Genomic DNA, 24728 nt, shown 5'->3' with positions numbered 1-24728 from the left:
TGCGATATTGCTCTTGAACTAAATTTTACGGTTTAATTGCGAAGAACATGATATTTAATAAAAAAAAGGTAACACAAATTGTTATAAAAACGCCCCTTTGGACGTAATTTAAAATCTGAAACCTTTCAGATTATTTTTGTGTCTTCTTTACCCCTTGCTTCTTTAAATACTTACGTTTAAAAATAAATGAAAACATTGAAACTATATGAGTTTCAATGTTTCAATACTCTCATACTTGTATATAAATACAAGTATGAGAAACTAGTACATTGTTTACCATTTTAATAACTGGCAGAACTGAATTACTCTATCTCATGTTAATTTAAAATATATATATGTATTCAAAAAAATTTTCGATTTTTTTAAAATCCTTAATATTTTACTATACTTAACAGTTTGCAACCATTTTTTTCACATAACGTTACAGTTTGCATTTTTACAATTTTTTACACATTTTTACAATATTTCACAGTAACATTTTTGAAACAGAACACATATTTTACATTACTTAAAAGTTTACAAAATAGGTTTATAAAATAGATCTAACAGGTAGCATCTTAACTTTATATTAGCGCCCTCTATTTATAAATTTAGCGTAAACACACTACTTAACATCACTTAGTTTGGCAAATGCTGCTCCACTCTCCAAATACAAATATAGTTGGTAAGTTAAATTAAAACTTACTATTTACTTGCCTTTTAAGTTTTATTTTACTTTTATTTTTTGTATTACTTATGTATTTTTTAAAGATAGTATATAGTTTCTTTTTGATTTATATGCATATTATTTTACAAAATATTTAAAAGCAGCACAGATTTAGAATTTCCGATATACTGTCTCGCGCGCTGGAGATAAAAATATTTTAATTCACATAGTGTTGCTAATGCTCGCTTTCAGGTCGTCGAGTTTGTTAATAATTCGTTAAAGTTTAACGAAATATGAAATTTAAAATTCGGGCTTCCAGGAGCACATATTAAGGTGGAGGACTACGTTATTCAAAATTTGATGACCATAGGTACTGTCGTTTTTCGCACTGCAAGAAATGTGCATACCTTCATGCAGATTCTCCATTATTTACTTTCTTTAAAAATAATACAGTGCGATAATATTTCCTGACGACAATTTGAAAAGTGATTCAGACGTTTAAAGTGATATGCCGCTCCTTGACGCCGCAAATTCCCTTTCGAGACTAATAGTTTGTACAGATATTACGAGTTTTGATGCTGAGAGACGTGAAAATGAGCAATGCCCTCGCCGGCACTCGAACCTCGGACCTCTCGAATAAGCGCCGAGTGTGCTAGCAATTACAGAACGAAAGCATGCTAAGAAGGTGGGAGAAATGCCCTATATACTTCCTCTTTTAAAGGGCGACTGAGGATTAGGAGACCTAATCGCCAAATCCTGGGGGTGGAGAATCATCATTCCCCACCCATTTTAGTTCGGGCGCCACTGTAGAGACATTAGGTTACTTTAAAGCAGGAGATATAAAAATGAGCAATGCCCTCGCCGGGTCTCGAACCACGGAAGTCTCGAATTCGCGTCGAGTGTGCTGACCACTACACGACGAAGGCATGCAAAGAAGGCGGGTGAAATACCTTATATATTCCCCCCTTTTAAAGAGCGACTGGGGTTTTAGGGGATTTAATCGCCAAATCCTGGTGATGAAGAATCATCATTCACCACCTTTTAGTTCGGGCGTCACTGTAGAAACATTAGGTTATTTAGGAAGCAGGAGACATGAAAAATGAGCAATGCCCTCGCCGGGATGCGATCCTCGGAACTCCAGAATACCCGCCACTTGTGCTGATCACTACTCCTCGAAGGCATACGAGAAGAAATACCTTACACCTAATAAGAGGGAGAAATACTTTATAAGTTCATTCCGGCTAAGGCGCTATCGGACTAGCAAATTATTATTCTTATTTTCAGTAAAATCCAAGCTTAACTATTAAAAAGGTAAATTTCAAATAAAGAGTTTAATGTTAATTCACAGTAATAAACAGCTGATTATTGTTATTTTCAGTATACCGGACATAATAGACGCTCTGGTCACCATGGGGTGTCCAGTAGATATCATTGACCTCATTCGAAGTTATCTGCAAGATCGTCATATCCAAGTGACTTTAGATTCAGGACAATATGATCAAAAATTACAAAAAGGGTTGTAAGGATTATGTTAATTTTATTAACAGTTAAATTTTAAGTTAAAGTTCCTTTCCTGTCAAATTCTTAACTTCAACTTACTACTTCCGGCCAGAACGTAGTTTTGGAATTTGCTGAATATTTAATGAGAAGGAGCGGTATTTAAACCACGAAGTTACTTACTGAGACAGAGAGAGAAACAGAGTTTCTGAACTACGCGCGTCTGCCTTTTTGGCCGCTCTCTCTCTCAAAGCTGTTATCCGCTCGGCCGTACTCAGGCCCTTGCTAAGCTTCGTAGTAAAATAGGTTAAGGGGCCAACTTTCATTGTACCTTGATAGCTTTGGCTATACTTAGTTAGTTAATCTTAGTTTTAGTTTAATTCTTAGTCTTTTAAGTTCAAGTTTAAAGTGCGGACTTTATTTGTTCACTCCCAGGCGGAGTTTTGTTAAATCTTATAGAAATAATAAAGGGTTATTTACCCTTCTCTCTTGTTGTTTCCTGTCTTCGAACTCTAGCGATTATTCGCTTATCAGTTCCTAGATTCCTCACTTCCAACATTAACTCAGAATTTCAAGTGAGGGACCTTACTATTGGCGCCCGAAAAGAATTCTAAACGGACCATGTCGTTAGAAACCGGGAAGTTTAGGTTGACCCCTCCGACCTTTCAGGTCCCTACAACATCCACGAATCCAGAAGAAGGGTTTGGATTCCTCGTGGAAACGCTGCATGCAGCCATGAAACCGACAGCCACTTTCGATGGCAAGGGCTCAGTCCTGACATTTTTGGAGCAACTAGACCTACATTTCACTTTACATCCTGTGAATCAGCTACAAAAAGTGATCATCGCTACGACAGCCTTAAAAGGTCAAGCCCTTAGCTGGCAGAAGAGTATAGGAAAGTTCTTGTTGGGGGACCCAGGATCTGAATCATATAACTGGGAAAATTTCAAATCTGCATTAATAAAAGCATTTCCAGTGGTTAAAGATCGTGCGAAGCTTGAATCAGAATTGTAGAGTAAATACCAAGGCGGTTACGAGGATTTGACAGAGTTCATTTTAAGAAAAGTACATATTTTTAATTTATTATACGGGAAAAGACCCGATAAAGAAATTATCGAAGTAATTCTACCGCGTCTTCTACCGTCAGCGCAAGATTTTCTCGAAGTGCGTAATCCGCAAACGTTGGAAATTCTGTTCCAGCTTGCAATGAAATTTCAAAGTAGAAGAAACGCAGAGAAAGCGCGTGCAAGTCCGTTTGGCCAGTACTCAAGATTTACTCTCCAAAAGAAACCACAAGTTCAGTACAAGGCATATCGGCAGACGGGAAAAAGTGAAAAGTTTAATAGAAAGAGCGCAGATAAATCTAAGGGCGGTGGATATAAAAATCAGCGAAAAGAGGCGGCAGGCAACCAGACTTTAAACGCAAACCGGTGATCGAGAAGGGGCAACGGTCACCGAGTAGGACAGAAGACCCCTCAGAAATTTGTCTAAATACAGTCGTAGTACAAAATCTTGCTATGCCAGAGATACAGATTTTGGTAAATAATGTACCAACCACTGCACTCCTGGACACAGGGGCACAATGTTCATTACTATCGGAAAATTTTTTCAAAAAACATTTTCGTCGTTACAGACTGTTAAAAGCCACCGGACAGAAAGTAATTGCCGCCCAAGGCAAACAGTGCGTACGTTTGGGGAAAACCGCACTGCATGTTCAGATTAAAAACGAGGTCCTAAAAATTAATTTTTTAGTCGTGAAAAATTTACTCAACATCATCTCAAATTTACATTACATCAGTGATATTGGGGATCGATTTTTTACGCGCATCCGGCGCAAATCTTAATTTTCAGAAGTCTACGTTTCAGGTGCACATGGACCCGGTACAAGAAGGTGAATTTTCCATGGAGGAATATGGCAATAGGGAATTGAATCTGGAATATTTGAAGTTAGAAGAGAAAAAGAAGATTGAAGAATTAGTAAGAAAATTTAATTCTTTGTTTAACGAAAAACCTGGGTTTTGTCAGGTAGTTAGTCATTCCATAGACACTGGAAATGCCCCTCCAGTCCGGTCAAAACCTTACCGATACGATAAAGTAAAAGAAGAAATTTTGGAAACCCATATAAAAACTATGTTAAAGAATAAAATAATTGTACCAAGCACGAGCCCTTACGCAAGTCCGGTGGTCCTTCGTAGAAAAAAGAACGGGCTACCGCCTGAACACCCGGACGCGTATAGGTTTGCAGTTGATAATCGTAAGTTAAACAGTATAACAAAATATCCCACATATCCCCTACCAATAATTGATGAAATCATCAGAAACATTCGCTCGACTAAATTCATGATAACCTTAGACTTCACGTCGGGTTACTTTCAAATAGCCGTGAAGCCAGAGGATGTCCAGAAGACCGCGTTTATAACAAAGTCAGGCATCAATGCCTTTTTAAAAATGCCCTTTGGTTTGAGCGGAGCGCCAACTACGTTCCAAAAAGCTATGGGCATAGTCTTAAAGCCAGTTTTACGTAAAAGCACAATAATTTATCTTGACGATATCATAGTTACCAGCGAAACATTAGAAGAACATTGGAAGAAGTTTTTGCCTTACTTAACGAGGCCGGTTTCAGAATAAATGCAAGAAAATGCAAGTTTGCGGCGAAGGAATTACGATACCTCGGGTACAAAATCTCGAATAAGGGAATAGAGAATGATGATTCAAAAATTAAGTCAATTAAAAGTTATCCTCCCCCAAATACGGCTAAAAAATTGTCTTCATTTTTGGGCTTATGTTCCTATTATAGAATGTTTATAAAAGACTTTGCGAAAATAGTTGAGCCTCTTCTAGTGCTAAAAAGAAAGAAAAGTAGATTTTCTTGGACAGCCGAAGCGAACACCGCGTTTGAACAATTAAAGAATGCCCTAATCAATGCCCCAGTCCTTAAATTCCCAGAAGGCGAGCAAGGTCTAGAAATTTCAGCGGATGCATCCGATTATGCAGTTGGAGCGGTGCTCTCCCAAAATGGGCAACCTATAGCTTTCTTTTCGAAAACCTTGAATGCTACGCAAAGGAGCTATTCCGCTACTGAGCGAGAAACGCTCGCTGTGTTATTAGCAGTTCAGAAGTTTCGGGTCTACTTCGGAAGTTCACCGATAACGGTCTACTCAGATCATGCGGCAGTGGGTCGCTTGTATTCAGGAAAAAAAATTATCGCCTCGCTTGATACGTTGGACTTTAAAATTACAAGAGTTCAACTTAATTATAAAACATACTCCGGGAAAGGAAAACTTGGTCGCCGATGCCCTTTCGCGAATAAAAATTGATGAAGAGGGAAACACTATCAAGTGTGCCATGCTCACCTCAAGAGTTATTGAGTCCCGTGAGACGATAATAGAAGAATTAAAAAAGGACCCAGAGTTTAAAGACATTTACGCATACCTGGAAGACCCCGAAAAATTTGAACATATAGATTTAACGGCTATTCGCAATAGGGCACAACATTATGAAATAATCGACAAATTGTTATTTTACACAAAAGTAACTAATGAAAATCAGGAATACCGACCAGTAATCCCAGCGAGTCTACGTTTAAGTATCTTAGAGGAGTTACACGATCTACCTTCTGCAGCACATTTCGGAATACGAAAAGCACTAAAGAGGGTACGCGAAGCGGTTTATTTTCCGCAATTACAGAAAGTTGTTACAGCGTATGTTAAGTCGTGTCATATGTGCCAATTAATAAACGATGTTAATTACAGCCCGGCCGGGTATTTAAAAAACATAAAGACCACTTTTCCAAACGAAATAGTTGGAATAGATTTGCTAGGACCCTACCCTAGGACAAAAATAAATAAAAACAGATATCTTTTAACAATCGTTGACCATTTTTCAAAATGGGTAGAAATAGTCCCTCTTAAACGAGCTTCAGCTAAAATAGTCGCAGATTCTTTCTTAAATAAATATATATTAAAATATGGGGCCCCACTAAAAGTAATATCAGATAATGGAAAACAGTTTGTTAGTAGTATATTTAAAAATTTGTGCACAGGACTTGGCATACGCCATCTAAAAATGGTACCATATAGACCGCAGTCGAATATAGCGGAACGCGTAAATAAGAATATTGTAAAAATTATCAGAGGATATGTGAAAAACTTTCATGACCTCTGAGACAGCTGTGTCAATGAGTTAGGTTTTGCCTTGAGAACCGGAAAGCACGATACTACGCAGAAAACCTCCGCGGAGTTATTTTTAGGAAGAAAAATCATAACGCCGTTGGATAAGCTATTCTTTGTACAACAGCGACAAGAAGAATTTAAGTTAAAAGACGTTCAAAAAATTATTGACGAAGCTATTAAAAGTTCTGATATAGCAAGACAAAAATAAAAGATTTATTATGATAGAAATAGAAGGGAATTGGAATATACAGTGGGACAAAAAGTGCTGAAGTTGAAATATTCGTTATCGTCGGCACCAGAAAACAGAGTGGCGAAGTTTGAGCCCAGGTTTTGAAGGGTCGTACATGGTGGAAAGAATAAGAGAAACCATTTAAGGTTTTATTTAAAGGCTGAAAATGGCCAACAACTGGTGGCAAATATCGATCAATTAAAACCTTATTACAGCCGCACTGACTTTAAAATATTGCAGGATTTATTACAGGATTCTGGAAGTAAGGAGAGAAGCCCGCCAGTTCAGGAGTACAGCTCGAGTCCCCCAACGCAAAAAAGAAAGCAGAGCCAACAAACTTCGACCAGGGAAACCCATACCACTAAGGCTACAAGCGCACAAAAAGGAGGAAATTAGTACCGACAGATCAACGAGTCAGAACCCAGGATGCTGCAAAAACTCAAGTGCCATCGACCACAAGAGGGAGGCCTGCTGACAAGGTTCCAGGAAAGGAGAAAATTCAACGACGACTTAAAAGTAGACGTAAATCACAATTTCCAGCATCAACAACTACAAGGCAGACCCAAGGAGGACCAGCGTGGAGACCGAAAAGCCAGAAAAGACCTGTAGACACAACCGTGCCGGAGCAACAATTAGAAGGGCCAAGAGAAGATTCAAAGACCCTGAAGGACGGAGAGCCCCACCGGAGTCAAAAAGGAAATTGGCATTCCAGAATCCACAACCTGGCCGGAAGAGTCCCAGATTCCTACATAAAGGACAGAAAAGGAAAGCACTGGAACTGAATGGAGTGGAACATCGAACATCGAGAAGAAGAGTGGAGGTTATCAGGTTTCTTACCTTTGATCAATTCTGTAAAGACAGGATGCAGGAGTACAGAAAAAGATAAGTGAAAATTTCTTTGCTAATTTTTCTTTGAAGTTCAAATTATATCATATTGTTATAAGTTGCTAAATCTGTTTAGAAAATTTAAATCGCAAATAGCGGTATTTTGTAAATGTTCGTAAGCATAGATTTTTATGTTAGTAATTTGGCGAGAAGCTACTAGCGTTAAATACTTTTTAAGAACTCACAAGTTGCGAGAAGTAAGTTCTGAATAAGTTTAGTCGGAATAGAAGTTAGAATTTCAAGTGAGGGACCTTACAGGGTGTCCTCAGGGATCTTGTCTCGGTCCCATTTTGTGGACGATAGTAGCTGACTCTCTTTTGCGACAGTTTGATGGAAAGTCAGACTGTAAACTCATAGCTTTTGCAGATGATTTTATGCTAATTGTTAAAGGTAAATCGGGTATTTCTTCTGCGGCTCAAGCTTATCTGGATATTATAGCAAACTGGGCACGAAGGCACAAAGTGATTATTTTTACCAGTAAAACTCAAGCAATGTTGATAGGAGCATCTAAACCCCTCAAACGCAAACCACCTTTAAAATTGCAAGGCAAATCTACGATAATGTAATGATAATTGTGTGTTTAACTTCAATGCATAGAATATTTAGGACTATTAAGTACTGGATGTGCTCTGCACTTTCACTTGGGAGTAAGTTCTGCATTTGGGAATTGTCTGTTTGTATATTAATATTATAGCCTTTAATTATGATTTTTTTTGTTATTTTATAGTTATTATTTTGTTCTTTTTGTTATTTTTTCGCCATTTTGTTATTATTGTATTATTTTTGCATTTTTGTAAGTTAATTACAATTATTGTTAGCTGGTAAACTGGAATATTCTGATTGTGTAAAAAAAAAGTTCATTACAGATCTTAGAATATCTGCATTTTCAGTAAGAACAGGAATTTAGAACTGTATCTAATTATTTTGTGGGTTATAATGCTTCCTTGTTATTAGAGTTATAATTAAATGTATAAAATATTTAGGTCTATTGAGTTTTGATAGAATTGGTAAATGTCTCTTCTATATTTGATAGAGAGTTCAGTGTTTTGTATTTGTATATAAGAATAAACATCTGAGGATGTTTTGTAGCTTTTTATAGGATCTGGAATTATAACAGCCTTGTACAGAATAACTTCTGTATATCATGTCCATCACAATTGGGTATAAGTTTCTATTTTCCAGTAGATAAACTATTTTAAGCAATGTGAACTATTGCAGCTAATTCAACTTAGAGCGGATTTATTTTATTAGCTGGCAAATTGGAATATACTAACTGTAATGAAAAATTGGTTGCAGTATTTGAAACATGTGCATTTAATATAGTATGATGGATTGATAACTATACTAACTGTAATGAAAAATTAGTTGCAGCATTTGAACCATGTGCATTTATTTATATGGTATAAATGATTGGTATATAATATGTACTAAATAATTTTTGGTATTTCATGTTTGTTACAATTGGGAATTGGTTCCTGTTTTTCTGTAGATGTTTTTAATTATTTGAAGAAATTGGGCACTATTATAGCCATTTTACAAGAATGATTAGCTATATTTGAATATGTGTTCTTATGTTGTAGGAATACCTGTCAATTTGTATAGATTGAAATTGTTTATTTGTGCTATTTATAATTGTATAATAGAAATTTATTATTTCAACTGCCAATAAAAAATTAGTTGCAGTTTTTTTTAACAAGTACATTTGTAGTATGTTTGATTGGTAAATATTCTAACTGTAATAAAAAATTAGTTGCAGCATTTGAAACGTGTATTTTTATGGTATGATGATTGGTATATAATATGTGCTGAATAATTATGTATTTTATGTCTATTTTAATTGGGAATTAGTTTCTGTTTTCCATTAGACGTTTTATTTTAGAATATGTGCTTTATATTGTTGGAATACCAGTCAATTTGTATTAACTGGAACTGTTTAACAAATCTGTAGTTTTGCACAATTTAGAATTGTATTGAAAAATTTAAGAATTAGTTTCCTTCTTTTTTTATCATCTGGGAGCCAAGTCATTATTTACAAAACATTTGCTTCTGTGGATAATAGTAAAACAGTGTACATATTACAATGAAATTCCCAATTGCAATTTCGTGATTGCCTTGTGGATAATTGCGACACAGTGTGCAAATTGCTATGGACGCACATAATGAGGTGTGCAAACTGTTAAGCACACGAAGTTATGATGTATCGAAGTGGACAAGTAGTATTTACTTGAACGATGAACTTAACAAAAGTGAACATAGAATAGCCTACACAACATCATATATTTTGGGCTATGGAACTATCAACTGCCTGAACTGATGTGACTGGCTTACTCTGTGGATAACTGCAAAAATAAGTTCCACTCTCCACAACATAGTAGATCCTATCCATGACAATGCAATTATTAATTGATCGTATATTTATTTTCATACGGATTATTATGTAACAATTATTAGATGACATTGTCAATTTAGCATTGTAATATTACTATCATTGATTCAGTAAATGCCGCTGGCGGTGGATGGTAGATTCTTTTCCGTCGCATGGACATATAACTCTGATTGGTGTAGAACCTTAGGTCGGAGATCCATGCGACTGCGTATCAGTAAATATACGTAGTGTAAAATGCGAGAATATATTGTGACATCACAAGCTTAGTTCCAACTAGCTGTGACATCACTAATCTCCGCCTTCTCAATTTTGTTTATGCAGCGTATTCTGAGCTTTTACCAAACGCTCCAAATACAATTTGAAATCCATTATGGAACAAAATTCAAAACTTCAATATTTTGTTAAATCTGAATTTTAAATAAGTTTTGCAGTTTTCCATATAAACAGTAGTATTGTTTATCATTACAAAAACTCATCATTGCTTAGTATAAATATTAAAATATTACTCATTTTAAAATACAACGACTCACAAAGATGATCGGGCACTTTGATTTTTTGTATTCATTAATGAATATAAAAACTAAAATAAATTATTTTAATTATATATAAATTCAACATTTTTTATAGTAAATACATTTTCGAAAAGATGAAAATTAAATTCAAAAATCAATATCATTTGTTTAACGAGTAAAAATATTCTCGCAAAAATAATTAGACACTTTTAGTTATAAGGTATATCTCCCACTTTCCTAGCGTCCTTCGTGGTGTAGTGGTTCTGCACGCTGGGCCGGTATTCCAGAGGTCCGAGGTTCGATTCCCGGCGAAGGCGATTGCATATTTTTCATCTTTTCTGCTTCCAATTAACCTAATGACCCTACAGTAGCGCCCGAACTGAAAGGGTTGTGGATGATGATTCTTCGCACCCAGGATTTGGCGACAAGGTCCCCTAAAACCCTAGTTGCCCTTTAAAAAGGGGAATATATAAGATATTTCTTCCACTTTCCTAGCATCCTTCGTGTCACCAATGACTATTATGTACCAAATATAAGCGTATATATGCTTTTGTCTATATGTAATTGTGTATGTCCTTGTTTATATGTAATTGTACCCATGTATCTACTAGTGTTATCACATATCTTGGCACTGTATAGTTAATATACATCTATTACGCACTGAATAATCATGTACCTAATGTGTCTGTACATAGAATGTCTGTATATATGTATATGAATTTATGTTCTGTATATATGATAATGTAACTATGCATCTGCACATTTTATCCTGTAACACGGCACCGTGTCGCAAAGATCTAACTAGAGCCCCACTCTAAAATTAATTGCACCAATTATCTATTCAGCATTGTATTAAGTACCTATTGTTAATGTATGTTAAAGCAGCACTTACCTAACGCTTGGGTATCCACTAATTACTGTGTACCCAATACACGCGTTTTAATATCTTTGAACATTGGTTAATGTACTTAGGAAACAGTATAAATAATTCAGTAGCAAGACACGGTACCACACAGTACTAATCTAGGGTCTAACTTTTAATTTACTGTACTAATTACTTATTCCAGCATAACATTGCGCACCTAATATTTCAGTATGTACATGTCTTCTGTAATCTAAGTAATCTAATGATAATGCTTCAAAGGATCATAGCGTAATCAACATATGAGTACGCACGATATGTATATATGCTACCGTATCCATGCTTTTGCATACACCTTGTAACATGGCAATGTATTATCCAGTGTCTAACATTAATTAGCTTTAACGTCACTGATTTAAGTACCAAATTTGTATGTATGTTTATGTATTAGTATATTAGCACAATGAACACGTATGGTTATCTAGATAAAGGTGGACGTGGCGCTATACCGATTAACCGTAATGTAAAAGAGGGGTGGTGCCCACGTCCTCCGTCTCATGTCGCATGTCGCATGTAGTGGTTCTGCACGCTGGGTCGGTATTCCAGAGGTCCGTGGTTCGATTCCCGGCGAAGGCGGTTGCATAATTTTAATCTTTTCTGCTTCCAATTAACCTAATGACTCTACATAGGAAAAGACAAAAAAGACAAAAACTTACATTGCTTCTTAATATTTTTTTGGATAACCTTTACACTTGTTCCCTTCATTTAATCTTTTGAGCATAGACTCCACAAGATTATTATTTTTTTAAAAAAATTTTTGGACTTATTTTACGCCACTCCTCTTGAATCATGTTCTGTTTTCGAATTTGGGATTCTAGTTCCTGCCAAATATGTTCAATAAGATTAATTATTTTCAATAAGATTACCACCCATCTGGCGATTGGGTGATGCCTTAATTACTTTTGGACACTTATATAAAAGGCAGAGTCTAACACTATGCGCAGTATGCTTTGGATCATTGTCCTGGTAACTATTTTGCATATAAAGGTTTTTGTGCTGACTATGCCAAATTTCGCTTCAGGATGTCAAGGTTTATACTGATCCATATGTTTAACACTAGGTATTACGTTTTGGTTCCGAAACTTCTCTTTTGATTTTCTCCACACCAACACTGAGCCGAAAGATGTTAAATTTGCTTTCATCAGGAAACAACACTTTTTTCTAGTAGTCGGGTGTCCTTTGTTTCATCGATTTTGCGAAAGCGAGGCGAAGTTTCCGGTTTTTTTTTTTTTTTTTTTTTTTTTTTTTTTTTTTTTTACTGACATGAACTTTTCTGCGTGCTACTCGCCCACGATATTCTGAAGATCACATTATTTTTCTTACAGTTTTTGGATTTACACATATTCGATATAATTCACGAAGTTCCGAAGCAAGATTAGGAGCACTCAGTGTTGGATGCATTTTAATATTCTTTAGAATAAAACGTTTCATTCCATGATACAACTTACATGGTCTTCCAGGTCTTCTTTTCTTTTGAATACGATTCTGTATCTTATAACGCTTAATAATAATACTAAAATAATAATACTAATAATAATACTAATTAATAATACTAATTAATAATAATACTAAAAAACTGTGGAATCACTTAAATTACGTTTAAATAGGCAATTTTTCTAATAGGTTTCCCTTTCTTTTGATGCATATCAATAACTAATCTGCGAGTTTCTGACGGTGTTTTCTTTCGTGACCGAGCCATTGCAAGAATATATTAAAATAAGGAATATTTTCAAAAAAAAAAAAAAAAATAAAAAAATAAAAAAAAAAAAATAAAAAATAAAAAATAAATAAATAAATAAATAAATAAATAAATAAACAAAATAAAATTAAAAAAATTGGAATTATAAAGCAAACAATTTTGAGAGTTTTGCCGAGCTTCTTTATCCAAACTAATTCCAGAAAACTTTGTTTTTTATTTATAGCAAATGATTTTAATTAGAAATTATGAAAATGTCCGATTAATTTTGTGATATCTTTTTCTTCCATTTTAGTCTAAAACACTATTTTTTAAATTTACCATTTCGTTTTTCCAAATATATTCAGTACAAAGAGATAGCTAAGAAAATATGTATTCAAAGGCAAAATATTTTTATTAGTTTACTGCTATTACTTACTGTTATTGCTTTTATCCTATTACTTAAAAAAGTAAAAATATTGTGATGCCCGATCATTTTTGTGAGAATTTAGATAAATGAAGTATTTTGAAATTACCTTCATTTTTGTATGATCTTCGAACTCCAATGAAAATTCATCTTCTTCACCTTCGAAATCTGCATCTTCTTCTTCCAAGACTTCTAAAGGACTTTTAGATGTGTCTGCAGGATCACTGTAAAGCAGCGGAAAAACGAGAAAATTTTGAATATTAATGAATAATTTTTTGTTAAATATCAGACTTCCAAAATTTTCAAAATGTAAATTCAAAAGTTCGTTCACAAAAGTTGTTATATTTTGGTTATTAGAGTTCACAAATTTTACAGATTTTGAATAAAGCCATGATATCCCGAAGTTCATTATTGTTGTTTCAAATTAAGAGGAACACAATGCTACCAGCAGCAAGAGAACTATTTTATCTTATGAGAATTGAAGCTGCAAAGCAGACTATAATTGAAACTACTAGAACGAATGCAAGCGATCATTACATTTTTAGAATTTATACTATCACTGAGAGTTTTGAAAAAACAATCTTATACTATTTATGCTAAAAATAAATAATATATACAACAGTTGTCATTATACATTTATTCACGATTTCATTTGCAACGACTATAATTGACGGAAGTATTGTCGTATATGCTGGATGCAGAAAGAAGGCTAATGAGAAAACGAGATCCTAAATAATTAAAGCCTTTTTTGTTTTAATTAATTAAGCTAAATCATTTGAACTGAAACTGTTGAAACACTTTTTCTTTAAATAGCTTCAGTTTTGCTCAGAGAATAGTTACATTCAGTTCTGATAAAATGTCAGACAACATTTACAACCTGCTTATTGCATTGTGTTATAACAAACCACAACACTTCATTAATACGACTGCATATTGATACTAGTGACCAGGCACAGAAATGAAAACAACCACAATCTGTAGCTCATATAGGTATATATTAAACTGATACACACAAGACTATATTATTATTATTATTATTATTAAAGCAAAATAGGAACAAAATCAATGGGACGGTGAGCTTGCTGATATCCACAAAGTTTTTCAAAACAGGGGATAAGCCTTGACACTGCCACTCTCATTTTTTGCTCCATGTTGAACTTTGTACGAGCAGCCCATCTTTGATAATTTTAGGGTTAAATAATCAAAATATTCCTGCGTGTGTATGCATAATGCTTTAAATCTTACATTAGTATAAAACAAAAGCTTTCAGGTCTGGACTGGGATAAAGTCTTACCTCAGGCTTTATTTGCTCTTCGAACCACTATTTACGACAGTACAGATTTCTCTCCAGCAAAATTAGTTCACGGCAGAAACATAAGAACTCCAATTATGCTCTTTTTGTATGAAAATGATCTGCTAAAGAAGGGGAAGAAAATAGTGAAGTAGACTATATTTTTGAAGAAATGAATCGAATGAGGAGACGTAAAGAACCCGCTGTCCAGCATATGAAAGAAGCCCCCCAAAAGGCGAAAACTCTGGTATAATCACAAAACCGTAGAAGGTAAATTGATATTTGTTCTTTATTACAGCTACAGTTTCTCATGAAATGTAAAATAATCCAGTTTCTCATGAATATGATGTTGCAAAAGGAATGAAAATCCTTAAAGCTTTTGAATTTAGAGTTGGCATTCATTTTTGATAATTATCCAAAACTTCACCAAATCGCAACATGCACGCGAATTTTGTTTCAAGATTGTTGTAGCAAGAGTGCTCAATGAGACTTTCTTCTTTTTGCGAAGGGAATTCTGGTGGAGCTTGAGCATGAAAATAATTTGGGATCCGCCAATATTTTCCGATATTTTTCGCAAAGTATTTTGAAAACCATTAAGTAAGCTTCGAAAGGTGTTCCTTGAAAAGAAACAGCAATTTTTGCCAAACATTCCGTAAAAGTGTAAACAGGAACGCTTCGCGGCGCCCCCGCTTACTCTTCAGGGCGCCCACTTTGGGAAGCTTTGCTAAAGATCATAGTTGCATATCAGAGTAATATAGAAAACTTTACTGCGCCTTAGTTTTAAGCATAAAATTCCTACTAAGAATAGAAAAGATAAGAATTAAGGTATTCGAATATGGCGTGCACTATTAATGTATAGTACATTAATATATTGAATGCATCTTTTATATTGTAGAGACAACTTTATATACTCCCCTTTTTAAAGGGCGACTAGGGACCTAGTCGCCAAATCCTGGGTGCGGAGAATCATCATCCACAACTCTTTTAGTTCGAGCGCCACTTGTAGAGTCATTAGAATTTTTTAGAGACAGAAAAAATGAAAAATAAGCAACCGCCTTCGCCGGGAATCGAAACACGGACCTCTGGAATACCGGCCCAGCGTGCAGAACCACTACACCACGAAGGATGCTAGGAAAGTGGGAGAAATACCTTATAATATAACGTATGTGTTAATGAATATATGTATGTATGTATGTATATATTATTAATGTTTAATATATATAGTTATAAGCTGCATAATCTGCACTGGTACTGCTTTGTAATATGTTTGTAGAGTTTAGTAAATTTTATTATTGTATGTATTAACATATCGAGTGCCTATTAATGTATAATGCATTATGTATAATGCATTGATATATCGAATGCACCTTTTATGTTACGTATGTATGAATGTAATGGACGTATGCATGCGTTATTAATGTATAATGTATATAGCTATAAGTTGCATAATGCGCACTAGTATTGCTCTCCAATATGTCTGCAGAGTTTAGGTACTTTATTATTGCATGTTTTAATATATCGAGTGCACTATTAATGTATAATGTATTAATATATCGAATGCACCTTTTATGTTATGTATTTATTAATGTATTGTATTGTATTGTATGTAATATTAATGTATAATATATATAGTTATAGGTTTTACTATGAGCATTGATACCGCTCTGCAATGTCTGTAGAGCTCAGGAAATATTATTATTGTATGTATTAATTTATCGTCCCTGCGTCGATTATTATAATAGTGCACTATTAATGTTTAATGTAAAACTATGTATTACTACTGTGGTAATTCAACACAGTAACAATACATTTTGATGTAAGTGTCTCTATATTGTCATATATTGTACAATAAGCATCGCATTGTAGAAATCCGCAATACGCCTGTCTTTTACCATCTGCCCCTGTTTGCAATATTTTTTTTTCTGGACAGTTGCGGGATTCTGACGATACCCGAATAGTCAGTGACAGCCGCCCGGGTTTGCGGACCCTGCTCTCCCCCGTCACCTGCATAAGGAGTGGGATGCTTTCATGGAGGGTCATCTTCGCAGTGAGGGCAAAAGAACACTGCTTGCATTATAAATGAATTTACGCGCAGATGTATTTAGGGAGAAAGAATTGTTAATCTCGCAGCCGCCGAAAGGTTAACCACTCGGCCTCTGATGGGAGCCTATAGATAAGAATTAAGTTTGTAATTGTACTACTGTAATAGTTGTTTTATGATAATGGTAATATATGATACAGTATTATATGACACATGTTTAATATATGATATATATCATAAATATAGTATGTAATGGTAATATATAATATATTTATGATAATGAAAAAAATATTATTATATTATATTATACTGAAGAATAAACGTGATTCTCACATGAAGACCTCGTTGTCCAAGTTTTTCTTATTTTTATTTACATCTCATACATAAACATATTACTCTAAACTATAAGTACTTATACATAAGCATATTACACATCTTATATATATACATATTACTGAAATATAATCCAAGTATAATTAATCAGGTAATCCGAGAAACAGAATAAAGAATAAACTAACCTAGTAAGCAAAAAATATCCGTTACATTTAGAATTCTAAAGATTTTTTTACATAAACACTTATTGCAAGGCCTGCCGGGAAAAAGGTATCAGACGACTGCAAAACCACAATCGTTAGGTCCCAATCACATAATGTTTTGGCTACGCAGGACTTGACGTCGAAAAGGACAATTCTCAGAACCCGAACATTTCCAGGAAACCCCACGTAGCTAGGTTACCATTTTCACTTATTACAAAGGTTTGGACGCCAAACAGTAATGGATTATCGCTCAGATTGGGATCACGTGATCCTTCAGAAGCAGAACTTTTGTTTGATTATTGTTCTCTGTTGCGGGACAGAGCTCCAGCCGAAACATTTTCGGCGAAGTTTCAAAAAATCCCAGGCAGCCGGGACATCGTTTCCGTAGCTAGGCGGGACTTCGCTTTCAGCGAAGCTCTTTTTTCTGGGAATTCCTTCCGTTTAAAACAGTGCTACTAGAATCTCGCTTCTCAGATTAGTCACCTCTAGCAGGGACCGTTCCTAGAAGTGATAACCTCTTTAGAGATCACATGATCATTTTATTTTCAACAGTCGCTCGTATTTAGGAAGAAAGAATTGTTAATCTCGCAGCCGCCGGAAGATTAACCACTCGGCCACTGGTGGGAGCCTATAGATAAGAATTAGGTTTGTAATTGTACTAATATAATTGTTGCTTTGAAAGTAATCGGAAAAAGATCACGGAATTTGTCATTAACTTTATTAAACTCATCTAGTAGCTCAATTAATAAAAACATTTTGTAACTCTGCTGTAGAATTTTTGTCTAATTCTTCAGCTTAACATAATCAACCGAATATAGAATAAAACCTACTGATTATAACAACACACACACACACACACACATATATATATATATATATATTTAAAAAGATTAAAATCTTGCATATATAAAAATGCTTTTATTTAAACAATAAGGATTTAGTTTTTAACTAACAGAAACAATGTATTTATAATTTTAATAAAGCACATTTAAAATGCACGTGTGGGTGTCGGAGCATGCAAGAACAGTCATAAAAAGTAAAGTAAAATAAAAGTCTTTTTGTCAGGCGGCGCGCAAATAGTTAGTGTCTGCGGAGGCGAGCAAAATATGGTTTGATCCTAATTACAATAATGGATTTTATCCAAATTACAATAATGGTGCAAATAATTATCACTTAGATATACTTACTGCAAAGCACTTGAGTTAGATATATCATATAATTTACACGAATTAGAGATGTTACGTATGGAAATAAGTATATTGATTTTAAATCTCTTAGCTAAGAAATGCACTACTTGAAATTGAAAATTAAAGATTTCGAGGAAGAACAACCGAGAACTGGCAATTGGCCGCGCTGCATGTATAAGGCTTCGAATGGCGTCATTTCTTCTACCCTTAGGAACGCCTTGACTTTGCTTGGGCTCGAGGATACACCTCCATACCGTTTGTTTACATTAAAAGATTATTACGTGCGCTGTATTTTTGTTGCTATGAGATTATAAATGCACAATATTCGTTGCTATGAGATTATAAATGCATAATATGCACACACAATATGCGTAACTCTGTTCATACCTGTCATGAATTGTAGTACAAAGAAACTGTAACTGTTCTTCCAGTATGTACCACTCATTATGTATCATCACAAAAGTAAGTGTAATTAATGGTCATGATAGCTAACAATATACATCCTGTACTATATTATGCATCCTATATTTTCTGTATTTCAGTATTTGTGGTAAACGATTGTCATGAATATGGTGTGTATGTGTCTGTATATACTGTTTATACCCGTATATTAAGTTTATGTCTGTATTTTATGCTTATGTTCGTTTACGCGCAGTTACTTATTGACCTATGTCAGATATTTATGATGCCATTACTACCTATGTCAGCCATCTCATTGCTCTAAGCATACAAAGTGCTGCGCATCTCCTTGGTCTTAATATGTGCTAAATACTATGTGTTTTTAAGCGATTTATGTCATGTGATCCAAAGTGTTATGTGATCGTATTTATTTAGTGTTTTATGTTATATGTTTAGGTGTTTAATTTTATTCTTTTGTTATAACCTATTAAGTTTTCTTTTTAAACCAACAAGTTAATGCAAATGACCTCAACTGCCAGATGTTCAACACTTGCCCCTGTATGGCTATGTATCCACACTTTTAATTCTTAAATAAACTCCCGGGGAGGACGCGGGACATATGCCTGTTAACCTCTGTTAAACTTCAGGCCTCCTCGTCCTCCGTCACCTGTCACCTGCTATGAGATTATACTTCTCACAACATTATAGTGTGGTGAATTTAATATAAAAAATCTGATGTGTACACCACATGACTTCCTTGTACGGAATATTAAATTATACGCATTTTTCTTGCATTTCATTTAAACTTATTGGATTGAATTAAATCTACTTCGCCGACAGCGCATAAACCACAATATAATAAATGCATTCTTTAAAATTCACTCTAGCATTTGTTTACCATAGCGACACTCTGGCGCTAGATTCACTTAAAAATTATTACTGTAACTAAATTTGTATTCCTGTCAGTTTGCGCGCAAAGCTTCAGTACAAATTTTAAATTTTCGGAAAATACAGTTAGTTTTTTCTTTATAAAACAAATTATTATACACTATTAAGTAAAATAAATCAAGAAATATAATCATCTATGTATAAAGATGACACACTGAAAATTTCATATATGTATGACAAAAACAATTTGACTTATTAAAACTCGAAAATCAGCTAAAACTCTCACTTTTTGTGTTGCGCAAAAGTGATGACTCCCCTTCAGTATTATATTTCGTTCATATTATAACTTATGACTTACTTTTTTCTGGTCATTAACTACTAAAGAGTTTTCGCCAGTAGATCGCATTAAAGTGCACTAGGCAAAGATATTTTCAAATAAATGGTACTAGGGAAGTACCAACACCCGTGGGCGAAGAAAATTCAGCTGTGTGAGTAGGCATATCTTAATATTTACGAAAGTAGGCGTTCATCATAAAAATTGTGCAGTGGTAAGCAATGGCATTAAATTGAAGCATGTAGGCAGGTTCAGTGAGTTGTATGGCAAATGCAGGTGGTGAGCTCAATATAGCTAGTAAGAGTGCAGGATAAGCAATAGTGAGACATCATTAAAATAGCGCGAAGACAGTTTGAAGCTGTGAATGGCATAAGAGTTCAAAGTCCTTCAGAAGTATGCAGTAGTTAGATAGGCCGTAAAAAGTTCAAAAGTTCGTAGAATCATACGATAAAGTAAAAATTCATACAAAATAATTTAAAAAATGAAATAGTAACATAAAAATCTTGAATAAAAAATTTTCTTAATTAACATAAGATGCAACACAAATAATAGGATAGAGTCCAATTAGAGTTCAAGTAAATTTTAAAACTAAAATTTACAAGTTACCACCATAACGAATTGTGATGAATTGTCCTTGGGCGTTTGACAGTATATTCAATGGTTGGATCATAATCCAACATTTGTTTAATTGCGTTATACTGACTATGCTTCATCTTCTCGAAGAAGTTGTGAGCTGTCATGAGTATAAAGTTATGCACAGATGGAATATCCAGGTCGTTATGAATTATAGAGTTTCTCACGTACCAAGGTGCATTCACAATGCTACGTAGAATTTTATTTTGAAGTATATCCAATTTTTTGCGCTCAGGTTTATTGGCGATTGCCCAGGCCGGCACTGCATATGGCATGATCGGTCGAATTAGAGATATGTAAAGCATTTTCTTTATTTTTAGACTGAGCTTCGATTTTTTGCCGATAATAGGATAAATTGCCATGTAGGCTGCATTTGCTTTGTTTAAGATATAAGAAATGTGATCTTTGAAGTTGAGAGACTTATCTATGTAAACACCTAAATATTTATAGGAATTAGCTACAGGGATTAGAGTTCTATCTAAGTAGATATCAGTATTAACTCTTAATCTTGTTTTGTATCTCCGATAGAGCACAATACAACATTTAGAGGCGTTGAGCCTAATTTTCCAAGTCTTGCACCAGTGATTGATCATATTGAGATGCATTTGTAAATTACTTAGAGCGAGCTGGGGACTTCTGGATTCAGTCAGTACTACAGTGTCGTCAGCATATTTGAGTATTTTCGTGTTGAATGGGTGAGGGAAATCATTGATATAAACATTATAGAGCCGGGGGGAAAGAACGGATCCTTGCGGGACCCCGCTATGAATTCTTTTTCTGACAGATAAGGCGTCACCGCAGCGAACTTGAAAAGTCCTGTTTTTCAGATAGGAACTAATGAGTTTTACGAAACTGTTTGGAGGCATAAAATTATTCAATTTATGCAGGAGGCCTGCATGCCACACTCTATCAAAGGCCTTTTCGAAGTCGAGATAGCATGCAGCTACCCCGTTTTTCTTAGTAAAGGCTTGCGAAACAAATTCCACCAAATTGAGAATTTGATTAGTCGTGCAGTGTCCACTGCGGAAGCCGAATTGCAGATCATCTATTAAATTGAGTCTTTCGAGATGGTTAGTGAGCCTTGAGCAGAGGATTTTCTCAAATACTTTTCCTAATGAAGGTAAAAGACTGATAGGTCTGTAGGAAGTGACGAGTTTAGGATCTTTCTTTGGTTTTAAGATATTGACTATTATTGAGTGTTTCCATTGCTGAGGGAAATAATTATTTCGGATGCAGGCATTAAAAATATTGACTATGTTAGTAATACAACGTCTAGGAAGAGCTTTAAGTGCTTCATTGCTAATCTGATCATAGCCTTTGGCTTTCCTTGGCTTGAATTTGTGAATAATTTCTCTTACTTCTCTTGGTGAAGTAAAGTGAATGAAATTTGTTATAGGATAATTGTTAATACTGTCAATGGTAAAATTAACTGCTTCTTCTTCTTGGGAGTTATTCCCAGGCGGGTGAGTTTGAAATATTTTCTCTAATTCATTAGCCATTATATTAGCAATCTCGTCCTCAGATTGATAGGAGATTCCCATGTGATGAATTGCATGAGTTTGATTTGGTCTGCTATTTCTTAGAGATTTAGCAATTTTCCATACTGCTTGATCTTGAGGATCCAGGTTCGATAGGAGGAAGTCCCATTTTTTGTTTCTGAATTCCATAATTTCTTGCTTGATTTTCCTGCTTAAAAAGTTGATGTGCCTTTTGGCACGAGGGTCTCCGGACCGCTGCCATTCCTTATGTTTTCTATTCTTCTCTGTAATAATATCTTTTATATATTTAGGAAGGGAGAGAAAATTAGTGCTTTGGCAGGGATAAGTCGCATTATTGATTGCATCTTTCATTTTAGTGGTGAATTTATAAATTTCATCTTCGATATCACCGCAATGATTATAATTATTTTTGCAATTATAGTCTTTCATAGTATCAGAGAATTGGGTCCAATTTATCTTAGTTGTGTGTTTCTTTAACGGGGGATAAAAGCCATAAAAGTCGAAGTTCACTGGAAGATGATCAGAATTTAAGTCCGTTATTACTTCTAAGAGAGGGGTATGAGGAATATTTTTAAGAAGTACAATGTCCAAAACTTCGCCGTTTCCGTTAGCACCAAATCTTGTTGGAGAAGTGGGAGCAGCAAAATTGAGGTCGTTGCTAATTAAATAGTTATGTAAAATGTTTCCATTGCTATTAGATCCTCTAGAATTCCAAGCATTATGCTTTGCGTTCAAGTCCCCTGCGATGATAGTCGGGAAGTTGGTGGAGGTTAAGATATCAAGGTCATTATTAGTCATCAGATTATTTGGAAGATTATAAAAAGAAATAAATAGGTAGGCTTCATTTAAAGCAGTATAAATGATAGCTGAAGTAAATTCGAGCAGACTATTGTGAGGAAGATCATATTCAGTATGCTTTAAGTGATTTTTAATGATAATTGCAGTACCACCCCATCTACTTCGGGTTCTGTCTTTCCTTATAATATTGCAGCCGTTTATTTTAAATTTATCGAAAGCTTTAAGGTGAGTTTCACCTATCATCATGACATCAATGTTGTACTTATCCAAGTAATCTTTAATTTCTTGATATTGTTTTATGACACCGTTCGCATTGAAATAGGAAATTTTTAAGAAGCTATTGGTAGCTGAAATCATCGCGTTTATATTGCTATGAGGTCTAAAAGTCATAGTCTAAAGAAGTGAAATATTCAATTGCGGCCATTCCGACCTCGAATTTACCCATGATGTCTTTTGCTTTTTTAAATTCTGTAAAGAATTCTTTCGCTTTTAGGAGTTGGGTTTTTATCCACTCAAAAAATGAAACTTCTTTAGCTTCGCTTTCTTGTTTATTTTTGTTTTCCTTTTGAGTTGTCCAGCATGGTTGATTTTTAGTATTTTCGTTTTCCGTAGCTCCAGGGAGAGTAGGAAAATCTTCTTTATTTAATTAAAATTGTTCCTGTTCCTGCTTTTTCTCGTTTTGATTGCTCTTATTGAAGAATCTTTTGAGTAGGTTATCCGGATGGTATTTACATTCCTTAGAGTTGCTCGGGTGGCAATCGCCGCACAGAACGCAGAGCGCTGGTAGTTTGTCCTTGTTCTTCTTACAGGTGTAAGTTTCGTGCGGTTCGGCGCATTTAAGACACCTAGGTTTGTAATGACATAGATCTCGAGTGTGTCCGTATCTCTGGCACCTGTGGCATTGCACAGGGCCAAGTCTGGATTTGTAAGCACGGACTATGACGTCTAATCCACGAAGTTGCTTTATTTGGTAGATTTGTTTACCCTTTTAGTTTCTTTTGACCTCGACTAAGAATATAGGTAGTTTTATCAGGGTCAATGTTCCTTCTTACCTTCTTCGGGAACATACAAGGACCTGACTCGAAACAGAGAGCTTATTAAAGCTATGTTCACTAATTGTGGTAAGTAGACAGGATACAGACGAAGGGTATACAAAACCCTTTAATTTTCTCTATATACAATAACTTCCGTACTTCGGAATACACTGACCCGCCACTTGGGGTCTAACGTAAAAGTATAAAAAATAAAACTAAACTCTAATTTAACTTTAGAATAATAAACGTGAAAGATTGACCTTATATTAACAGGAAGGCGTATGTAGTACAGATAACTGAGAACACTACAATACGTTTAAAAGTTATCAAGAGGATTAAAACCTCTGGCCTGGAAGGCAACAAGCAACTGCGTAACTTCTAAGGTAAGCGGCCTGCTTCGAACTCACTGCTTCCTCTCTCTCGCTTGGCAAAAAGCCACAAATTAAATACTTGGCGTTCGCCAGACAACTTTGCATAAAAACCTTCACGCTTATAATTCTGGCCGGAAGTAGAAAATAAGAAGTGATAGTAAAGATTTAAAATAAAAAATAAACGTTAGTAAAACTTAAGATCCTTACATACTTCCCGCCAGAGTTAATTAGTTTGAAACTGAGGTCTAAAACGACCTTGTTGAAAACTTTTAGCTCTAGAATCTAACGCGAGGCCAATCTTTTACAAACATACTTCGCTAGAAACTAGAAATTTAAAAAAAAGAATTTTTTTTTTTTTTTTTTTTT

The 24728-nt window shown here is 34.8% G+C and overlaps 1 protein-coding gene across 3 annotated transcripts in view; it reads right to left on the bottom strand.

Moving 5' to 3' along the window:
• The window catches only part of LOC118202692 (uncharacterized), a 376501-nt gene that overhangs the window by 28561 nt on the left and 323212 nt on the right, over positions 1–24728 (bottom strand). For all 3 annotated transcript variants that reach the window (XM_085813163.1, XM_085813164.1, XM_085813165.1), the window contains one exon: positions 13461–13575. In XM_085813163.1, coding sequence (XP_085669289.1) covers positions 13461–13575 — 115 coding nt within the window. The remainder of the gene's footprint in view (positions 1–13460; positions 13576–24728) is intronic.

The sequence above is a fragment of the Stegodyphus dumicola genome, chromosome 3 (assembly GCF_044657685.1).
Source record: "Stegodyphus dumicola isolate Sdum_Otavi_A_Nest chromosome 3, ASM4465768v1".
Taxonomy (NCBI): Eukaryota; Metazoa; Arthropoda; class Arachnida; order Araneae; family Eresidae; genus Stegodyphus; species Stegodyphus dumicola.
The sequence above is the reverse complement of the archived record's forward strand: the minus strand, read 5'-3'. Positions and strand labels throughout refer to the sequence as shown.